The sequence below is a fragment of the Chrysemys picta genome, chromosome 8, assembly GCF_011386835.1.
Source record: "Chrysemys picta bellii isolate R12L10 chromosome 8, ASM1138683v2, whole genome shotgun sequence".
Lineage (NCBI taxonomy): Eukaryota > Metazoa > Chordata > Testudines > Emydidae > Chrysemys > Chrysemys picta.
Genome location: NC_088798.1, coordinates 32,928,498 through 32,946,749, shown reverse-complemented (window position 1 = coordinate 32,946,749; position 18,252 = coordinate 32,928,498). Strand labels below are relative to the sequence as shown.

Sequence of the window (18,252 nt, the reverse complement as noted above, 5' to 3'; positions counted from 1 at the left end):
GAGAAGGTAATGTCTGATTCCTCTAGATCTGGAAGATTCTTATGTATTGGCTTGAAAGGTTTTTGTGACCAGGAGAAATCTGTCTTCCACCCCATGTAGTTTTGAGTTTTCTACTCCATTTTGTTCCCCTCTGTTTTATGTAGCAGAGCGTAGCAAGTAGCCCAATTTTTGTAAGTTTTTGATTGACAGCATGATGATGAGATACATCTCATTGAAAGACAGTATATATAATAGAGTACTTAAAAGAAAATAGCACTGTCCATACAGACAATATATGTGAAGTTGATCCTATTTTATGCAGAGATTTAATGCACTGACTGAATATTATATAGGGAATAATGTGTTGGCTTTTATAGATGAGACAGAGAGGCAGAAGTTTGTACCACATTTTAAGAGGGCTGTTGAAGAACCAAATGGTAAGTCATCAGTATCTGTCCATTTTGACATGACCTCTAACAAGCAAGAAATACTTAGGTTAAGTTTAGGAGAGGGAGATACGTCATTTGCAACATGAAAGTCTGGAAGTGGTTTTCTCTTTTCCCTATTCTGACCACAATAAAGATAAAAAATGAAATCAGGGCTTGTCAACAACCTGGTAGAAATATTTCAGAAAATAAAATATTAATTAACTTTCAAGAAGATGGTGATGATGAAAGTACCAGCTCAACATTCAAAAAAAGGTATGTGTTTCTAGTCAATTATCATAATTCATCAACTATCAGAATCATATTATTATTTTAGATACATTTGTCAAAGACTGAGTTTTTGATCCTTGAAATGAAAGTACTTAATAGAGCTCCAGGCACTATCGCTATTATTCTTTTGCATGTAATTAAAAACAGATATTTCCTCCTGGCAATATTTTAGTACCTTAATTAAAATTGCCCTGAGCTCAACCCTTCTACAAGAAAGTTAAGCATGGAGTTGATTTTGTTGTTTTAAGGAAATTACTGACTAATACAAACATCCATAGATGAATGTAGCACTAACTTGTTTATTGCTGTATGAAATTGAAAACCAATTGGAAGACTAGAAAAACAGCCCTCCATGCAGCTTCATTGGTGCCTAAGAGGAGAGGTCATACATATAAACAATTCTTCTTTCATGTCCAGCTATTCCCAGTCCTGAGGTCTTTAAGTTTCACTCTTTCATCTGTGCAGTAAGTGGCAATCTAGCATTAGGATCCAGTATTTATTTTGCATGGCAGGATAGATGGGATTGGTAGCCTGTCCATTGTGATTGAGTTCTTAAAAATCTGTCTAGAAAAGAGGACTACTTTCTAGGTAGACAAATTTCAGTTGAATCAAGCAAACTTAGACATGCTCATGAGAAGAAAAGATTTTGTTTCCTAGTATTTGTATCTGTACAAACAAAACAATACATTGTATTATCAAAAAAGTATATTCAAAAATATTAGGAAAACTGTAATAAAATATATGAAATCTCCAACTGAGACTTTTGAAGCTTATTTAAAACAACTGATTATACATATGCAAATATAGTTTACAAAGACAGTTCCACTGTGACGAAGGAAGTTGACATTTATTGTAATACAATTAAAAAATATACAAAATGAAAAAAGAGTTATGGAAAAATAATCATAGTATGTAGATACCTCAATATTCAGATTTTAGTGTAAATGATGTTTTTTCCGTTTCTGAAGATGGAAAAGAAGTTAAAGTACAGTCATTTCCTGATGCTTCAAAGACTTTTGGCATGGAAGGTAATTATAATTATTCTTTGTAATATTTTGGAAAAAAATATTTACTACACTCTTGATGTGATATCTGTATTAATAATGTATATTCATGCTCTCAGATGAAGAGGAATTCAGGATATGTACAATAAATGTTAAAACATATTTGGGTAAGATGAAGTAATGAGCAGATGGTGAAGGTTAGGTGTAGACCACCAAATCAGGAAGAAGGGATTAACTAGATACTCCTAAACCACAAAAGACACAAGTGCTTATAATAATGAGGGACTCTTATTTGTACAGTGACAGTAGCATACTAGGTGCTTGACAGACAAATATATGAAGACAAGGGAGTGGGACTTTAAAAAGCTCCTTAGTGTAGTCCGTGAAACTTTCGCTCTTAAGTCACTTAAGCACTTTTGAAAATCACCTGATGTCTTTGTGTCCAAAGAGTTTGCAATCTAAAAGCCTGGTTCTTTGAGGTGGTAAATGCTTTCATCTTCCATTGAAATCAACAGGCATTAAATGGTTTCAGAGTAGCAGCCGTGTTAGTCTGTATCCGCAAAAAGAACAGGAGAACTTGTGGCACCTTAGAGACTAACACATTTATTTGAGCATAAGCTTTCGTGGGCTATAGCCCACATCTATGCATCTGAAGAAGTGGGCTGTAGCCCACGAAAGCTTATGCTCAAATAAATGTGTTAGTCTCTAAGGTGCCACAAGTACTCCTAATCTTTTTTTGAGGAATTGAATGGTGGCTGCTGAATAACTTGTGGACATGACTCAGTACCTCAGTGGATCCGGCTTTACAAAAAAAAAGAACAGTGAAAAGGGAGCAGGAGAAAGTAGTGTGACAAAGCATCTTGATAAAATAATAAAATGTTAGCCTTGTAGATTTTATGGTTTGTATTGACTTTAAAATCAATAAACTAATATCTTTTTTAAATACTTTCAGTTTTAGATTGAGTTTTTCAGGGAAAGGACTGTCTTTCTCTGTGTGTGGACAGTGCCTGGCACACTGGTTGTTCCTGGAATACAAATCATAGTTAAAAATTATATTGATAGTAGGGCTATCAAGTGATTAAAAAAATTAATTGCGATTAATCGCGCAATTAAACAATAATGGAATACCATTTATTTAAATATTTTTTGAGGTTTTCTACATTTTCAAATATATTGATTTCAATTACAACACAGAATACAATGTGTACAATGCTCACTTTGTATTTATTTTTATTACAAATATTTACACTAAAAAACAAAATAGTATTTTTCAATTCACCTAATACAAATATTGTAGTGCCATCTCTTTATCATTAAAGTTGAACTTACAAATGTAGAATTATGTACAAAAAATAACTGCATTCAAAAATAAAACAATGTAAAACTTTAGAGCCTACAAGTCCACCTGAAAGTGAGAACAGGCACTCGCATGGCACTGTTGTAACCTGCGTCTCAAGATATTTATGCGCCAGATGCGCTAAAGATTCATATGTCACTTCATGCTTCATCCACCATTCCAGAGGACATGCATCCATGCTGATGACAGGTTCTGCTTGATAACAGTCCTAAGCAATGTGGACTGATGCATGTTGGAAGGAAGGTTGATTTTCTTTTCTGGTGATCTGGGTTCTGTAGTTTCTGCATCGGGGTGTTGCTCTTTTAAGACTTCTGAAAACATGCTCCACACCTCATCCATCTCAGATTTTGGAAGGCACTTCAGATTCTTAAACCTTGTGTCGAGTGCAGAAGCTATCTTTAGAAATCTCACATTGGTACCTTCTTTGAGTTCTGTCAGATCTGCAGCGAAAGTGTTCACAACGTGCTGAGTCATCATCTGAGACTACTATAACATGAAATATATGGCAAAATGCAGGTAAAACACAGCTGGAGACATATAGTTCTCTCCCAAGGAGTTCAGTCACAAATTTAATTAACACATTATTTTTTTAACGAGTGTCATCAGCATGGAAGCCTGTCCTCTGGAATGGTGGCCGAAGCATGAAGGGGCATACGAATGTTTAGCATATCCGGCATGTAAATACCTTGCAATGCCAGCTACAAAAGACCGATGCAAATGCCTGTTCTCACTTTCTAGTGACATTGTAAATAAGAAGTGGACAGCATTATTTCCCGTAAATGTAAACAAAGTTGTTTGTTTAACGATTGGCTGAACAAGAAGCAGGACTGAGTGGACTTGTAGGCTCTAAAGCAGGGGTTCTCAAACTGGGGGGGTCCTGACCCCTCAGGGGGACGTGAAATGTAGGATATTGAAAGTTTTGGAAGGGCATAATACTCAAGACATAGTAAAAAGTTAAATCCTTATGTAAAGGAAACCTAGGAAAATAAATAAATGACCTATTGTAGTTGCAGCAGGGACATTTTTAAAGGCCTGTAAATTAAAAGGAAATCTTATAAAAATGCACAAAAGAAATAATAGAGTTCAATATAATGTGATAGGAATGACAAATTCAAAAAGCAAAGACACAAAATGAGCTATAATCAATAAAGGATGTTAAGGGGAATGCAGGAACAGTAACAAGTGACTAACCTGTCTCCCTACTGCTAAACCGTCCATGACAAGTATGTGACCTTCCTGTTACTCCCAAGCTGTGGAAACCTGTACAGATCTCTCCTAGTGACAAGCCCATGACCTCCCCCTCCCCCTCCCAGCTGTCAAATCCTCCCATATCACCCTATGCCCAATTACAAGCCTGTAACTCTCCAAAGGATGCATATATAAGATTTAGGAAAATAATGTTTAAAGGTTATTGGTAGAAAACAGTGTCAGTTTTTATAAATCTGTTTTTGTTTCTTTAGGAACTGTAAAAAAAGATTTGGTTTTTTTGAGGGCTGTTACAGAAATCCGTATCCTTTTACTTACTGTACCTGGCTTAAATCTAAAACATAAAACATGTATTTTACAGTATTACTTCTGATTCCCAACAAAATCTGGGAATCAAAGGGTAAAATATTCTTTATGCTTGGTACCTCTAAAACATAGTGAAAATAGGACAATGGAATAATAATTAATCATTCATTGCCTAAGCAATTTATTCTTAGATCATGTACTCATACTTGTTTATAAAAATGATACATTTAAAATATCAATATAAAATACAGGTACTTACCTAATTCAAATATAAAACTTCAAATAAAGCTGAAGTGAATTAGCATATGGATGTGTTTCACATTTGCCATCTTTGGTTCTTTAAAATTTGTTTTCTAATCCTCTGACACACTCCTAGGCTAAACATTTTCAAAAATGGGCGCCTAAAATTAGGCTTCTCAAATCCATATTTAGGCAACTAAGTGTCCAGACTTCAAAAGCACTGAGGTATCAGTGGATCTAATGATGTAAGTGAAAGCTGCTGGATGCTGAGCTCTTTTACAAGCAGGTTGTTACATAACCTTAAGTCCCCATTTTTTAAAATCTTGGCCCTCATTTTCCTAAACACTCAATCAGCATTACTTACGCTTCTTTACTCTGTCTTTGATTACTCTTACATATTGATTGATGTTTCCTTTTCTTCTTTGGTATTTTCCTTCAACTAGTTCTCAGAATAAAAACAATATTGAAAAAACTAAACCTGTTATTTTTGTTGTTTGAAAATATACAACAACAATACCAGTGCTGAATATACTAATCGGAGTTGAGCAAAAGTATTTAAAATTGCTGTTAGTTTTAAGATACTATATTTGAACCCCACTACATCTGTATATTTTTTAATTGGACAGTACCTATGTGTCCTTGTACTTTTGCCCCCCTTGGCTTTTCTGGGCAACCTCTCCTCTTTTGTGTGTGTGTACATATGTGTTTTGTGGAGAAAAGTAAAGAAGCATAAAGCTACATATACAGAATGAAGAAAACAGCATGACATTCATTTATGTTTATGTATGTTTAAAAAATAAATGTGAAGTAGAAGTTTTGAAACCTTGTTTTTAAAAAATGTTAATCAATTTAATGCTTTTGAATCTGAAGTGTGCTCTTGCTCTCTTCACAGAGCAGGCATGCACAGGCAATGAATGCTCTGCTTCACCCTGCTATACATGTTTTGTGGAGTAAAAGAGTTTCCGTCTCTCTTCAGAGGGACGACCTTTAAGGATTATTTCATTTTTCTTTTAGATCTTAGTCTCTCCTAAGACTGCCAATACATTCCTAAAAGTTACTAATGTGGGGGTTTTGTAAAGTGGGCTCCTGTCCACAAGGAATTGAACTGAAACCATCAAATCATTTGAGTTACATTTTGGGAACTACCTGACATGTTTGCAGAAGTGGAAATTCTTTATTTAGGTTTTAATAAAGCAGCTATTATTTTCAGTTAAAAGAAAAGAAAGAGATGTTTTATATTCTTAACTGAATGGTTTGAATATGATCTTAAGCTGCTCAGTTTAGAAATATTTTCAAGGAATTCCCATATTTTAACTACATACAGTCCAAGGCTTTGGATGATGTAAGTAAATAATATTTCTTAATTATGTTTGCAGATTGTATTTAATATATTAAATATGTTAAATAAATTGAAGTGCCATTTTGTTATTTACAAGTGTTATTGATAAATCATTAGTGAGGTACAGAGTAGTGCAGCAGTACACATTTCAGGAGCAGGTAAGCAGAACAGTAATGCAGCTCATCTAGAAAAAGGTCCAGGATTAAATTTCTTTATCCATTTTGAATATAATATTATTGTAAATTGTGATTTGCATAGCCGTTTCACATGTGGACTCATAAGAATGTTTTTTTCCAGAACAAATGTAATCAAATTTTGAAATTAAAATTTGTGAAGTCAATAATACAGTTATGTCACAGGGAAGACAGTCTTTTAGGAAAGACTTTCTTATCCTACATCTAGGGTTCTTCATCATTTAGGGAGTCCTGAGGATTTTCAAATTTTTCCCTGCTTTTATTCTCCAAACCTCAAGACCCTACATTGAAGCAACCGTTCTTCCAGCAGAGGAAGACACTATTACAAGTGTTGCAATCTTGTGGTTAAAATGAGCAGAGGGGTTTGTATAGGAGATTTAAGTCCAATTCAGTGAGCATTTTAAGCATATGCTATAAAACGGATTGGGGCCTTAGGGGATGGCCATGCAAGCCTCATATCCATTAGTTAACATTTTCTGCAGAGAAGCTGATATGATTGTTTTGCCGTGCAAACACTAATATTACATTTAAACTCCCTGGGGCCTTGTAGTGGGGTGGTCCCCCACTCCTGCCCGGAAGGGCTTAAAACAGCCCTGGCAGAGGGCTGGGGCAAAGGAAAAGCTACGAGGCTGATTGGAGAAGTAGCCGCAGCTGGGCCACGTCCCAATCAGGCCTCAGCTGGCCCTATATAAGAGGCTGGGAGCCAGGAGCTCAACAGACTCCCTCTAGCTTCTGAGAGGGAGGGACCTGGCTGCAGGGAGCTAGAGACAGGGTACCTGAGTGGAGCAGGGCTGGGGAAAGGCTGAGGAGCTCGGGGAGCTCCAGCCTGGAAAGCCCCAGGCTGCAGCCTAGCAGAAGACCAAGGGGTACTAGTGGTTGCAGAGGAGAGCCCAGGGGTAGGCCAAGGCAGCAGGTCCAAACCCTCCTTGCCAGTGATGAATTGGCTGATACTGCAGTCTGCCCAGGGCGTGGGGCTAGACGACGACTGGCAGTAGCCTTATACTGAGGCGAGGTGGGAATAGTAGGTGGGGGTTCCCCGGGGAGGGGAGACCCTAAGACTGCAGGGTTACTGCCAGGGGGCAGAACCCCAGGTAAAAGGGCACCGGGGTCGAGGGAGGGACACGGGGGCCAGAGGACAGGCAGATCACCGGCCTGCAGAGGGCGCTCCGGAGCTGGAACGAGCTAATTCCCGGAAGTCACCAGCAGGAGGCACCGCAGGGGTGAGTCCGTACTCCTACAGGCCTTAACATGTGAACATTTAAAATCATGTGGATTGGTATTCTTTTTACATTTGCAATCTCTTTCCCCTGTTTTTTTTTCTTCTCTTTTTGAAGTGCATGTCTATTTTATCCATACTAGTTAGATGCCCCATTGCTCAGTAAGAGACCCAGTATTAATTAACAAGGGTTTATCTAATAAGTACCTACATGATATATTGCACAATTTTTTTCTTATAACTTTCATGAAAATCAACTTTGCTTGTGGCCATACTCTGCCATTATTCTGCATACAGTACTCCCATTAGATTGAAGTTAGTGGTTTTTATGCAACCTTCCACTAGTTCTTCTTAGAGTGCTGTCCCTGTGGGTGCTCCACTTAAGGTGTCGGTGCATCCCGATGCCATTGATTGGAGATTTTTGGTAGCAGTGTTCTGTCAGGATGCGTGTGCACAGAAGCTGTCTCGCGGTGCCGTTGGAGTCTTGTCTAGCATGTGCACGGCCCGACCCCTTCAGTTCCTTCTCAACCGTCCTCAGCTGAAGATTGAACTAGGGACAGTGTGTCATATTCTTCCCCTGTAGATAGAATAAAGAGGAAAAACTAGTTAGATATCTTACATAAGTTAGTTTATAGTTTAAAAAAATGATTTTCCTGTTTCCTTGCTCCTTTTTGGAGCACCCTCTGAAGCATGCCTGGTTCCCCCAGGCTTTAAAAGATGCTGCAAAGTGATGCCGAGATCAGACAGACACTCGCGGTGTGTGAGATGTCTTGGTGAATCACACATACCCCCATAGTGCGTTCACTGCTACAACCTGAAGATGAGAGCCTGGTGCAACTGGGACCTTCGCCTCAAGATGATCTTAATGGAGAAATCATTACTACCAAGCCCAGAAATGGGCCACCAAAAGCCCCTCTCTAAAGGCTCTCTGACCAGGTCTGAACCGATGAAGAGCACAGCTCGATCCTCTAAAGAAAAGACGAAGCGACCGTCAACCTCTCTGCAGAGGGAACCACATAAAAAGAAATGGTCCTCTGCGAGATCGTTACCTTCAGTGCCAATCACTTCTCAAGTCAGCACTTTCGACTCGCCTGGTACCTCCGGCACAGGCCGCACGGCCAAGCCCAAAGCAAAAGAAATGGAGGCAAGGCATAGACATAGCCAAGCCTCCTCCATGGCACCAACTATGTCAGCATGGGAATCGGCACCGGCACCGGCACTGATCATGCCACCACCACTGATCAGCACCACTGACTTCGTTGGCACTGCCATTTCCGGCACCACCGATTGATATAACCACAATGGGACTGCCGGTACCGACAAAGGTGAGCCACAAAGCAGTTGCACATTATTTAGCTCCTACAAAAACAACATCATTGGGACCTTTGGCACCACCACCATCGCTAAGTTCCCTGTAACCCACGTGGCCGTGCAGCAGCCTATTAAGCAGCACATAGACACTCAGGGAGCCCTCCCGCTTGGGATCTGCCGTGGCCAGGGGAGGGGCGCCCCGGACCTGCCGCGGCCAGGGGATGGGAGCCGCTCCCACAGCCCGAACCCAGCCCAGGCCCGGACCTGCCGTGGCCAGGGTAAGGGTGCCCCTACCTTGGCCTGAATCCAACCTGGACCTGCCACAGTTGGGGGAGGGGCACCTATCCCGTGGCCCAGCCCCAGAACTGCCGCGACGGGGAGAGGTACCTCTCCCCTCCCGCCCCCCAGAGCCCAGGTACTTCTGCGGGGAGAGAGTGCTGGGGGGAGTCCTCTCTCCCTGCCGTAGGCCCAGGGCAGCCTGCACCCCAAACCCTTCATCCCCGGCCCCACCCCAGAGCTCACACCCTCAGCCGGACCCCTCACAGCCCTGCACCCTAACCCTCTTCCCCAGCTTTGAGCCCCCTCTCACACTCTGAACCCCTCGGCCCCACCCCTACCACATGAATTTTGTTATGTGCACCAATTCACTCCACACATGTGTGGGGAAAATTAAAGGGAACACTGCTCCATCAGCACCACAGCAATTCCTTACACAGAGGGATATTTCAATATCTTTGGTGCCCCTATCACCACTTCTTCTCGGCACCAATGGATCTCCCCCATGAAGCATCACTGTACAGCCCAGGTCTCCCATGGCACCGTCGGTACCAAGTGACAGGCGGATGAGGATCAGGAGAAGGGGGTCTTCTCACTACAGCACTGCACTCCTACTCACCACAGACCAATTGGAGGAACACTGTAGCCACCATAGCCCACTCACCCATGGTATGGACAACCCTGGATGTGTCCCCTCATGGCATTCCCCATGCAGTGGCCATGAGGGGACACATCCAGGGTTGTGGGACCCATGGGCAGAATATAGATCCCACTACACCAGAACCTTATTGCCACCCAAGGCGAACTTGGGTCTCCTCCCCTATCCCCAGTGATTACATCCATTGCCCCAGAGGATATAGCAGAGGAGCTTGAGGAAGAAACAGGTAAAGAAAATGTACCAGCAACTCACAACTCTTCTTCATCTCCTGATGAGGCCATTACACCACCTCCACCTACAATGATGGATGATTTTAAACAGTTTCAAGAACTGTTTAAGAGAATTGCGCTGAGCCAGGACATACCCATTGGAAGAAGTCCAAGAAAATCAGCATAAATTGCTTGACATTTTGCAAACCTCGTCTTCAAAAATTGCACTCCCAGTAAACGAGGCCATTCTGGAACCTGCCGAAACAGTGTGGCAGACGCCAGCCACTATCTTGCCTGCATGCAAAAGGGCCAATAGAAAATATGTGCCAGCCAAAGGAATGGACTTTCTCTTTTCCCACTTGCCACCAAACTCACTGGTAGTTGACACAGCAAACCATTGATCCAAACAGCCTCACTCTAAATCCACACCTTTCGATAAGGACCTCCTAGGAAGGAAGGTCTACACATTGTCCACTTTTCAATTTAGGGTCGCTAACTACAGCGCCCTCCTGGCAAAGTATGACCACGACAACTATGGGAAGCTATTCAAGCTCACAAATGATCTTCCCGAGGACAAGCACAATTCAAGACCTTACTAACTGAAGGACAATTGGTGGCCGTCACTGCCTTACAGGCTTCCCTGGACGTTGCTGATACGGCAGTGCATACCACAGCCACAGCAATTGTAATGTGCAGAGTCCCTTGGCTCCTGTCTTCTGGCATCCCAAAAGAACTGCAACTCAAGGTGGAAGACCTCTGCTTTGACAAAGAAAAACTATTCTCATCTAAGATCGATGAGGTGCTATACTTCATGAAAGACTCATGTGCGACACTCTGCAGGCTCAGCATTTATACACCATTTGCTAAAAGAAAGCGTTACCAACCTTATCACCGTTTTAGGGTCACACCATTTAATCGACAGAAACCCAGACCTTATGAAATCAACAGATAAAGAAACAGACCACAAAGATGTCGACTATCACAACCCCAACCAGTGGTGTCACAACCGCCACCTAATAAACTGCAATTTTGAATGGTTGGTTGAGGGTCTGAACGACCTCAAGACAGTGCCACTTTGCCCATTTGGACATCGGCTGAGACCTTTTTACCAAGCATGGAAGTCCACCACGAAGGACCGTTGGGTCCTAGAGATCATAAGATTGGGCTCTGCCTTTATTTCTTGCCTACCTACTCTATCCCCTTCCCCGTCCCTCTTCGGTGACCCTTCTCATGAGCACCTCTTAAGGCAGGAAGTAAATCATCTACTGCAACTAGGTGCTGTGGAACCAGTACCTACGTAATACAGAGGGAAAGGCTTCTATTCCCACTATTTTTTGACCCAAAAGAAAAACAGGATGGCGACCCATACTAGACCTACAAAAACTCTACAAGTTCATCCGCTCCCAGAAATTCAAGATGGTCACATTAAGCACAATAATTCCAGTGCTGGAACAGGGGAACTGGTTTTCAGCCCTCAGTCTACAAGACCCGTATTTCCACACAACCATACACCCAGCACACAGACGATTCCTCCTCTTTCCAGTAGGACACGAGCACTACCAATACAGGGTGCTCCCATTTAGCCTGGCCACTGCACTGCACTGCTCCAAACCACTTGTGATCATCGCAGTGCACCTGCGTAAGCAAGGGATCATGTTTTTCCTGTTTCTAGACAACTGCCTCCTGTAAAGCCCCACTCAGATAGCGATGGCAGAAATCACTCAATGGACTTCTGCCCTCTTCCAAACACTAGGGCTGCAATTAAACATACAAAAATCGACATTGATGCGCACGCAACAACTAGACTTGATTGGAGAACCCCTCGATTCAGTTCAAGCCAAAGCATCTCTACTACAGAACAGATTTCTGGCGATAAAGAAATCTCATAGAGATAGTTTACACCGCTCCTCAAATTACAGCAAGAACCTGTCTACAGCTGCTAGGACATATGACAGCCACCACATTCGTGGTAAAGCATGCCAGATTACATATGCACTGTCTCCAAGGCTGGCTGAGTTCACTATACAAACCCATCAAACACAGCCTGAACAAGACCTTAACACCACCTCCCAGAGTCCTAGAATCCCTTCAGTGGTGAACAAAGCAGGAGAATCTCTGCTCAGGGATCCCCTTTGATCAAGAACCTCCCTCAGTAATTATCACTGATAGGTTAGGGTGCACACCTGGATCATCATACAATTCAAGGCAGATGGTCAGCAGTGGAGAGACATCTCCACATCAACTTACTAGAACTGAGAGCAGTACGGAACACCATCCTCCATTTCCTTCGGTTCATAAAGAACAAGACAGTACAGGTGATGACAGACAATATCACATGCATGTTCTACATCAATCGACAAGGGGAAGTGCAATTCCATTTCCTTTATACTGAGGCCATAAAACTATGCAACTGGTGCATTCATCACCACATTGACATCTCAGCCTCCTACCTTCCTGGATGTCAAAATAGCACAGGGGACACTAAGCAGACAGTTCTCCCAGGAACATGAATGGGAAATAAATCCCACAATCCTACAACATATATTCCAATGATGGGGTTTTCCCACCATCAGCCTATTCGCAACATCATAGAATCACAGATGTTCACTATTCTGGTCAAAAACAGGATTAGGCCCTCAATTCTTAGGGGATGCCTTCCTCACATGGAACACAGTGCTTCTCTATACATTCCCACCAATTCCGCTAATCCCCAGAGTTCTACACAAGATTCAGAACGACAATGCCAAAATCATACTGATGGCCTCAGTGTGGCCCAGACAGTCCTGGTATCCTTACCTGATGCGCATGACAGTTTGCACTCCATGAACTCTCCTGTTGAGATCAGATCTCCTCTCAAATGCCAATGGTCAGATCCTCCATCCAAACTTGAAACTCCATCTGAAAGCATGGCTCCTTCATGGTTCCAGCAACACGAATTAAATTGTTCGGAGCAAGTCAAACATATGTTATTGAACAGCAAACATACATCCACACGCAATGCTTACCTACAAAAATGGAAAACATTCTCCATATGGAGTCAGAAAAACAATTCACTCCCAACACTACACCACTATCACTAGTGCTAAAATACCTCTTAGAGCTAAAGAACTCCAGACTGTCCGCAAGCTCTAAAGTACATCTTGCAACGATCACCACTTTCCATCATAAAATTGATGAATTCTCGGTATTTGCATACCCGATCACCAAGCAGTTTCTCACTGCCATATAGAATCTCTACCCAGAAGTATGCCAACCCATGCCCACTTGGGATCTAAACCTAGTTCTCAAAGGCCTAACTAGACCACCCTTTGAACCGCTGGCCACTTGTTCCATGCAGTATTTGTCAATGAAGCTGGCATTCTTTGTGGCTATCACCTCCGCAAGACGAGTAAGCGAGATAGGTGTATTAATGGCCAATCCACCATATACTGTCTTCTTTAAAGACAAGATCACGTTGCGACCTCACTCAAATTCCTCCCCAAATAGTATCATCCTTCCATATCAACCAACCTATTAATCTCCCCACATTCGATCCCAGAACACACAGAAGCACATAGGAGGCCATGTTACACACTCTAGACCAGGGATGGGCAAACTACGGCCCTCGGTTGGATCCGGCCCACAAGCTGCACCACAGGGCTCAGCCCCACTCCAGCGCTCCAGCTGGGGCGCTGGGTCGGGGGCCGCACCATGGCCCCGGTCCGGCTCCTATGCTTTCCAATGGGAGCTGCAGGGGCGGTGCCTGTGGATGGGGCAGTGTGCAGAGCTGCCTGGCCGTGCCTCAGCATTGGAGCCAGAGAAGGAACATGTCACTGCTTCTGGGAGCCACTTGAGGTAAGCACCGCTTGGAGCCTGCACCCCCTGCCCCAGCCCTGTTCCCCCTCCTGCTCTCCAAACCCCTCAATCCCAGCCCAGAGCACCCTCCTGCACCCCGAACTTCTCACCCCCAGCCCCACACGTCAGCCCACATCCCCTCCCACACCCCAACTCCAATTTTGTGAGCATTCATGGCCCACCATACAATTTCTATTCCCCGATGTGGCTCTCGGGCCAAAAGGTTTGCCCACCCCTGCTCTAGACGTTCGAGCAATAGCATTTTACCTGGACAGAACAAAGTCTTTCCACAAATCCGTGAGACTCTTCATCTCGACAACAGAATGATCTGAGGGCTCAGCTATATCTATGCAGAGACTATCTAAGTGGATCTCAAGCTGCATTTGCTTATGTTATCAAACAAATAAGAGAGCCACCAAAGGAGATCAGATCCCATTCTACTCGCTCCATGGCAGCATCCATAGCTTTCCTGAACAACGTACCAATAGCAGATATCTGCAAAGCTGCTACTTGGGCCACAGAACATACATTCTTTAAACACTACGCAGTTACACAACACTCACAAGCTAATGCTGTACTAGGCCTAACGGCCCTTTCCTCCACTATGCATATAACTCCAAAGTCCCCCCAACCGTAGGGGCAACTGTTCTACAAACACCCGAAGTGGAACACCCACAGGGACAGCACTCGAAGAAGAAGAAAGGGTTACTCACCTTGTGCAGTAACTGAGGTTCTTTGAGGTGTGTCCCCCTGTGGTGCTCCACTACACACCCTGCTCCCCTCTATTTTGGAGTTCAATACAAGGACTCTGTGGTAGAGAAGGAACTGAAGGGGTCGGGCTGTGCGCGTGCTGGATGAGATTCCAATGGCCGCAAGACAACTTCTGTGCATGCACGTCCCAACCAAGCATTGCTACCAAAAATCTCTGATCAACAGTGCCGGGATGCACTGACACCTGAAGTGCAACACTCACAGGGATACACATCTTGAAGAACCTCAGTTACTGCACAAGGTGAATAACCCTCTCTCTTTATGATTTAAGTAGTTCATGAATTTGGCTTAGTAATTTTAAACATGAAAGGACTTAATTACAAAATAATATTGTTCACTTAGCCTCATATATTCATAGTAGTCATTGCAATTAACTGTATATTATAGAAATATTATGTTCAACTACAGAATATAGTTACTTGTTTTTTATCAACTGGCCAAGGTTGTGAGGCCTTACTCAGCTTGATGACATTTTTCTGATTTGGATGTAATTTGATAACTCCTGAACATTTTATCTGATCAATTCTAAATTTTCAGGGCATATTCTAGGCATCCATGGGCAGAACCCTCTTAATTTTGGTGACAATCAGAAAACTAGAAGCAGAAAATGGGGAACACAATGCTCCTGGCATCCGATTAGCGCCATCTGATTAGTTAGCACCTTCTACTATCTCTCTAATTGTCTATAGATAAAAGAACTGGTTGATGGCAGCCATTAAAATATTCCCCTTATTTTAGTTCTGCCCATTCTCCTAATACAGTAACTCCCATTTAACGTCCTCTCGCTTAACGTTGTTTTGATCTTACATCCCTGCTCAATTACAGAACATGCTCCATTTAAAGTTGTACAATGCTTTGCTATAACGTAGTTTGGCTGCCTGCTTTGTTCACAGCTGGCAGCCCCCCTATCAGCTCCCCTACGCCCCTCCCCCAGCACCTCCTGCCTCCCGGCAGACCCCGCGAATCAGCACCTTCCCCCTCCTCCCCCTGCCTCCTGCCCGCGGCAGTCAGCTGATCAGCTGGCTTGCGGTGTTCAGGAGGGAGCGAGGACGCGGCGCACTTCCCCCCTCCCTCCCCTGCCTCCTGCCCGCGGCAATCAGCTGGCTTGCGGTGTTCAGGCGGCAGGGGAGGGAGGGGGAGCCTGTGCGCCATGTTCTCGCTTCTCCTCCCTCCCTCCTGCCTCCTGAATGCTGCAAGCCAGCTGATTGCTGTGGGAAGGGGAGGGAGGGGGGAGGAGCAAGGATGAGGCATGCGGAGTAAAGGGGGGGAAGGAGGAGGAAGGGGAAGAAGAGGTGGGTTAAGGGTGGGGGCTTGGGGAAAGGGGTGGCATGGGCAGGTTGAGGGATGAGCACCCCACCCCTGGTGCTTGCAGAGTAGGGGAAGCTGCCGCTGCTATTGCACAATGTGCTTCTCTTAGCCTACAGCACCTTCAGCCTCTTTGCCTGCCTCATTGTCTCCAGTGCCAGTGGGCTGTGCCTGTGTGGGGTAAGGTGGGAACATCTCCCAACTATTGTACTGTACTGTATGGCAAAAAAAAATTTTCCCTGGAACCTAATCCCCCCATTTACTTTCATTCTTATGGGGAAATTGTATTCGCTTAACATTGTTTCACTTAAAGCCACATTTTTCAGGAACATAACTACAACGTTAAGTGAGGAGTTACTGTACAATTTTAAAATGTTGACACACTGTAAGAAAGAAAAGGGGAATAAGAATGTTGGGGGGAGGAAAGAAAAATGGGGAGGCAGGGGAGAAAGGATGGAGTGGTGATACATGCAAAATCCCGGGCATGGGGGAGGGGTAAAATGGGGGAACCTGGAATAGGGGGTGCACAAAGAGCTGCTGGGGTGGGAGAAATGTGGGCACATAGAATCCCTGGAGGGAGGAGAATGTGGGGGAATGAGTAATAGGGGGACTGAGGATGCATACGGTGCTCGTAGTGAGAGATGTTGGGCATTCATCTCTGGTAGGGAAGAGAATCGGGAACACGCAGAGACCACGGCAAGAAGGAGGGGGATGGGGAGGTTCAGCGAGTCCCTAAAATAGAAGGGGATGGGAGGGTGGCATACAGGGGGTTTGTGGGGGAGGAGGTAGGGATACAAGAGTTCCTGGTGAATGCAATGAGCTTGTTCTACGGAAGCAACAAAGTGTGCAACTCCCTAATATAAAAATAGCAAGCAAGTTTTCCAGCATTCATTTTCAGCAGCAAAAAGGTAACTATTTTCCTTGATTCAAGTAAACTTAATGAGTCTGCTGAGAAACTTTATTTTAAATTAATATGTGCCTAAATAGGGAACTATGTTCACTTATTTTGTTTTTATAATATTTTTCTCCATAAAAGTTGTTTAAAACTCAGAATTCTGTTAAAGTGATCTTTTTACCAGTATTGGCATTAATAGATACAGAAATTATAAAAAGACGACTACAGGAATGTCTTTGAAATTTTTGTACAAGCAAAATTAATACAACTTTATAATGAGCCTCTCTTTGCTAATAGTTGCATATTGACAGTGGTCTATTTGTACAGCAGTAATTTGAGTCTAGAGACTGGCATTTCTGTGTTTGTGACGACAGTACATCACTACATCATAGTTATAGGTGTATGGCATCTCTTTAATAAATATTTCAATGGCAGCTAGGCATAGAAAAAGACATTCTTTATTCTTTTGCCATTTATTTAAGTTCTCATCTAATACAAAGTATCTAATCTTTAGAAAAAACATGTTGTGTCATACCAGCAGTCATTCACTGGTACATATATCAATTTAATAATCCCTTCTGTGTAATTTTTTTCCTTCACAGTTCTGTCAGAATGAATGAATAGGTACATTTGAATAGCTTCATTATATTTACTGCTTTCTAATTCTTTCCTAGATTCTTTACACAGATAGGAATTTTGTGATTTGTGCTCCGACTGGTTCTGGAAAAACTGTAATGTTCGAACTAGCTATTACAAGGTTACTAATGGAAGTGCCGATGCCTTGGTTAAATATTAAAATTGTCTATAGTGAGTATTATGCTAATTTTAAACAATTATTAGCTAGTAGCAATGATAACAAAATGTAAAAGTTGAAATAATTTTCTATGTACACTTAATGGTTACCTTTAATAAGCTTGAACTTAAATACGTGATGACAACTAAGTGAGGCCTACTTCACAAAACGTATGTATTGTATCGGGGTTGTTGTTATAATCATGTATTTGTATTACTGTGACAACTATTATTATTATTATTATTATTATTCTTTGTATTGCATAAGTGAGATTGGGAACCATTTATTAGGCTCTGCCTGTACACATAGTAAAAGACTGTCCCTGCCCTGAAGAGCTGATAGCTTGAACAGAGAAAGGCTGTGAAGAAACAGAGGCACTGGGAATGCTTCGCTCAGTGCTGCAACCAGGAATAGAATCCAGGTCGTCTGAATCCTAGTCCATTGGTCTGTCCACTGGACCACGACACGGCCTTTCCATTAACCATTTCTTCTTATCTAATCTTCAGGACAAAGCAGGCAAGGTTAAGAGTTATCTGCATTGATTTAATTATAACAAAAATAAAATATAATTAGTATATTTAAAGGTAATGACATCTCTTGATCTATCATTCTGTTTTTATTTTTGGAGAAAGGAATTTTGTAT

The 18,252-nt window shown here is 42.7% G+C and overlaps 1 protein-coding gene across 1 annotated transcript in view; it reads left to right on the top strand.

Annotated features, from left to right (window-relative positions):
• Positions 1–18,252, top strand: part of HFM1 (helicase for meiosis 1) — a 98,793-nt gene that overhangs the window by 11,676 nt on the left and 68,865 nt on the right. Inside the window, exons 4-8 of the mRNA XM_065554242.1 lie at positions 357–416; positions 1,664–1,723; positions 4,517–4,564; positions 6,080–6,150; positions 17,491–17,623. Coding sequence (XP_065410314.1) covers positions 357–416; positions 1,664–1,723; positions 4,517–4,564; positions 6,080–6,150; positions 17,491–17,623 — 372 coding nt within the window. The remainder of the gene's footprint in view (positions 1–356; positions 417–1,663; positions 1,724–4,516; positions 4,565–6,079; positions 6,151–17,490; positions 17,624–18,252) is intronic.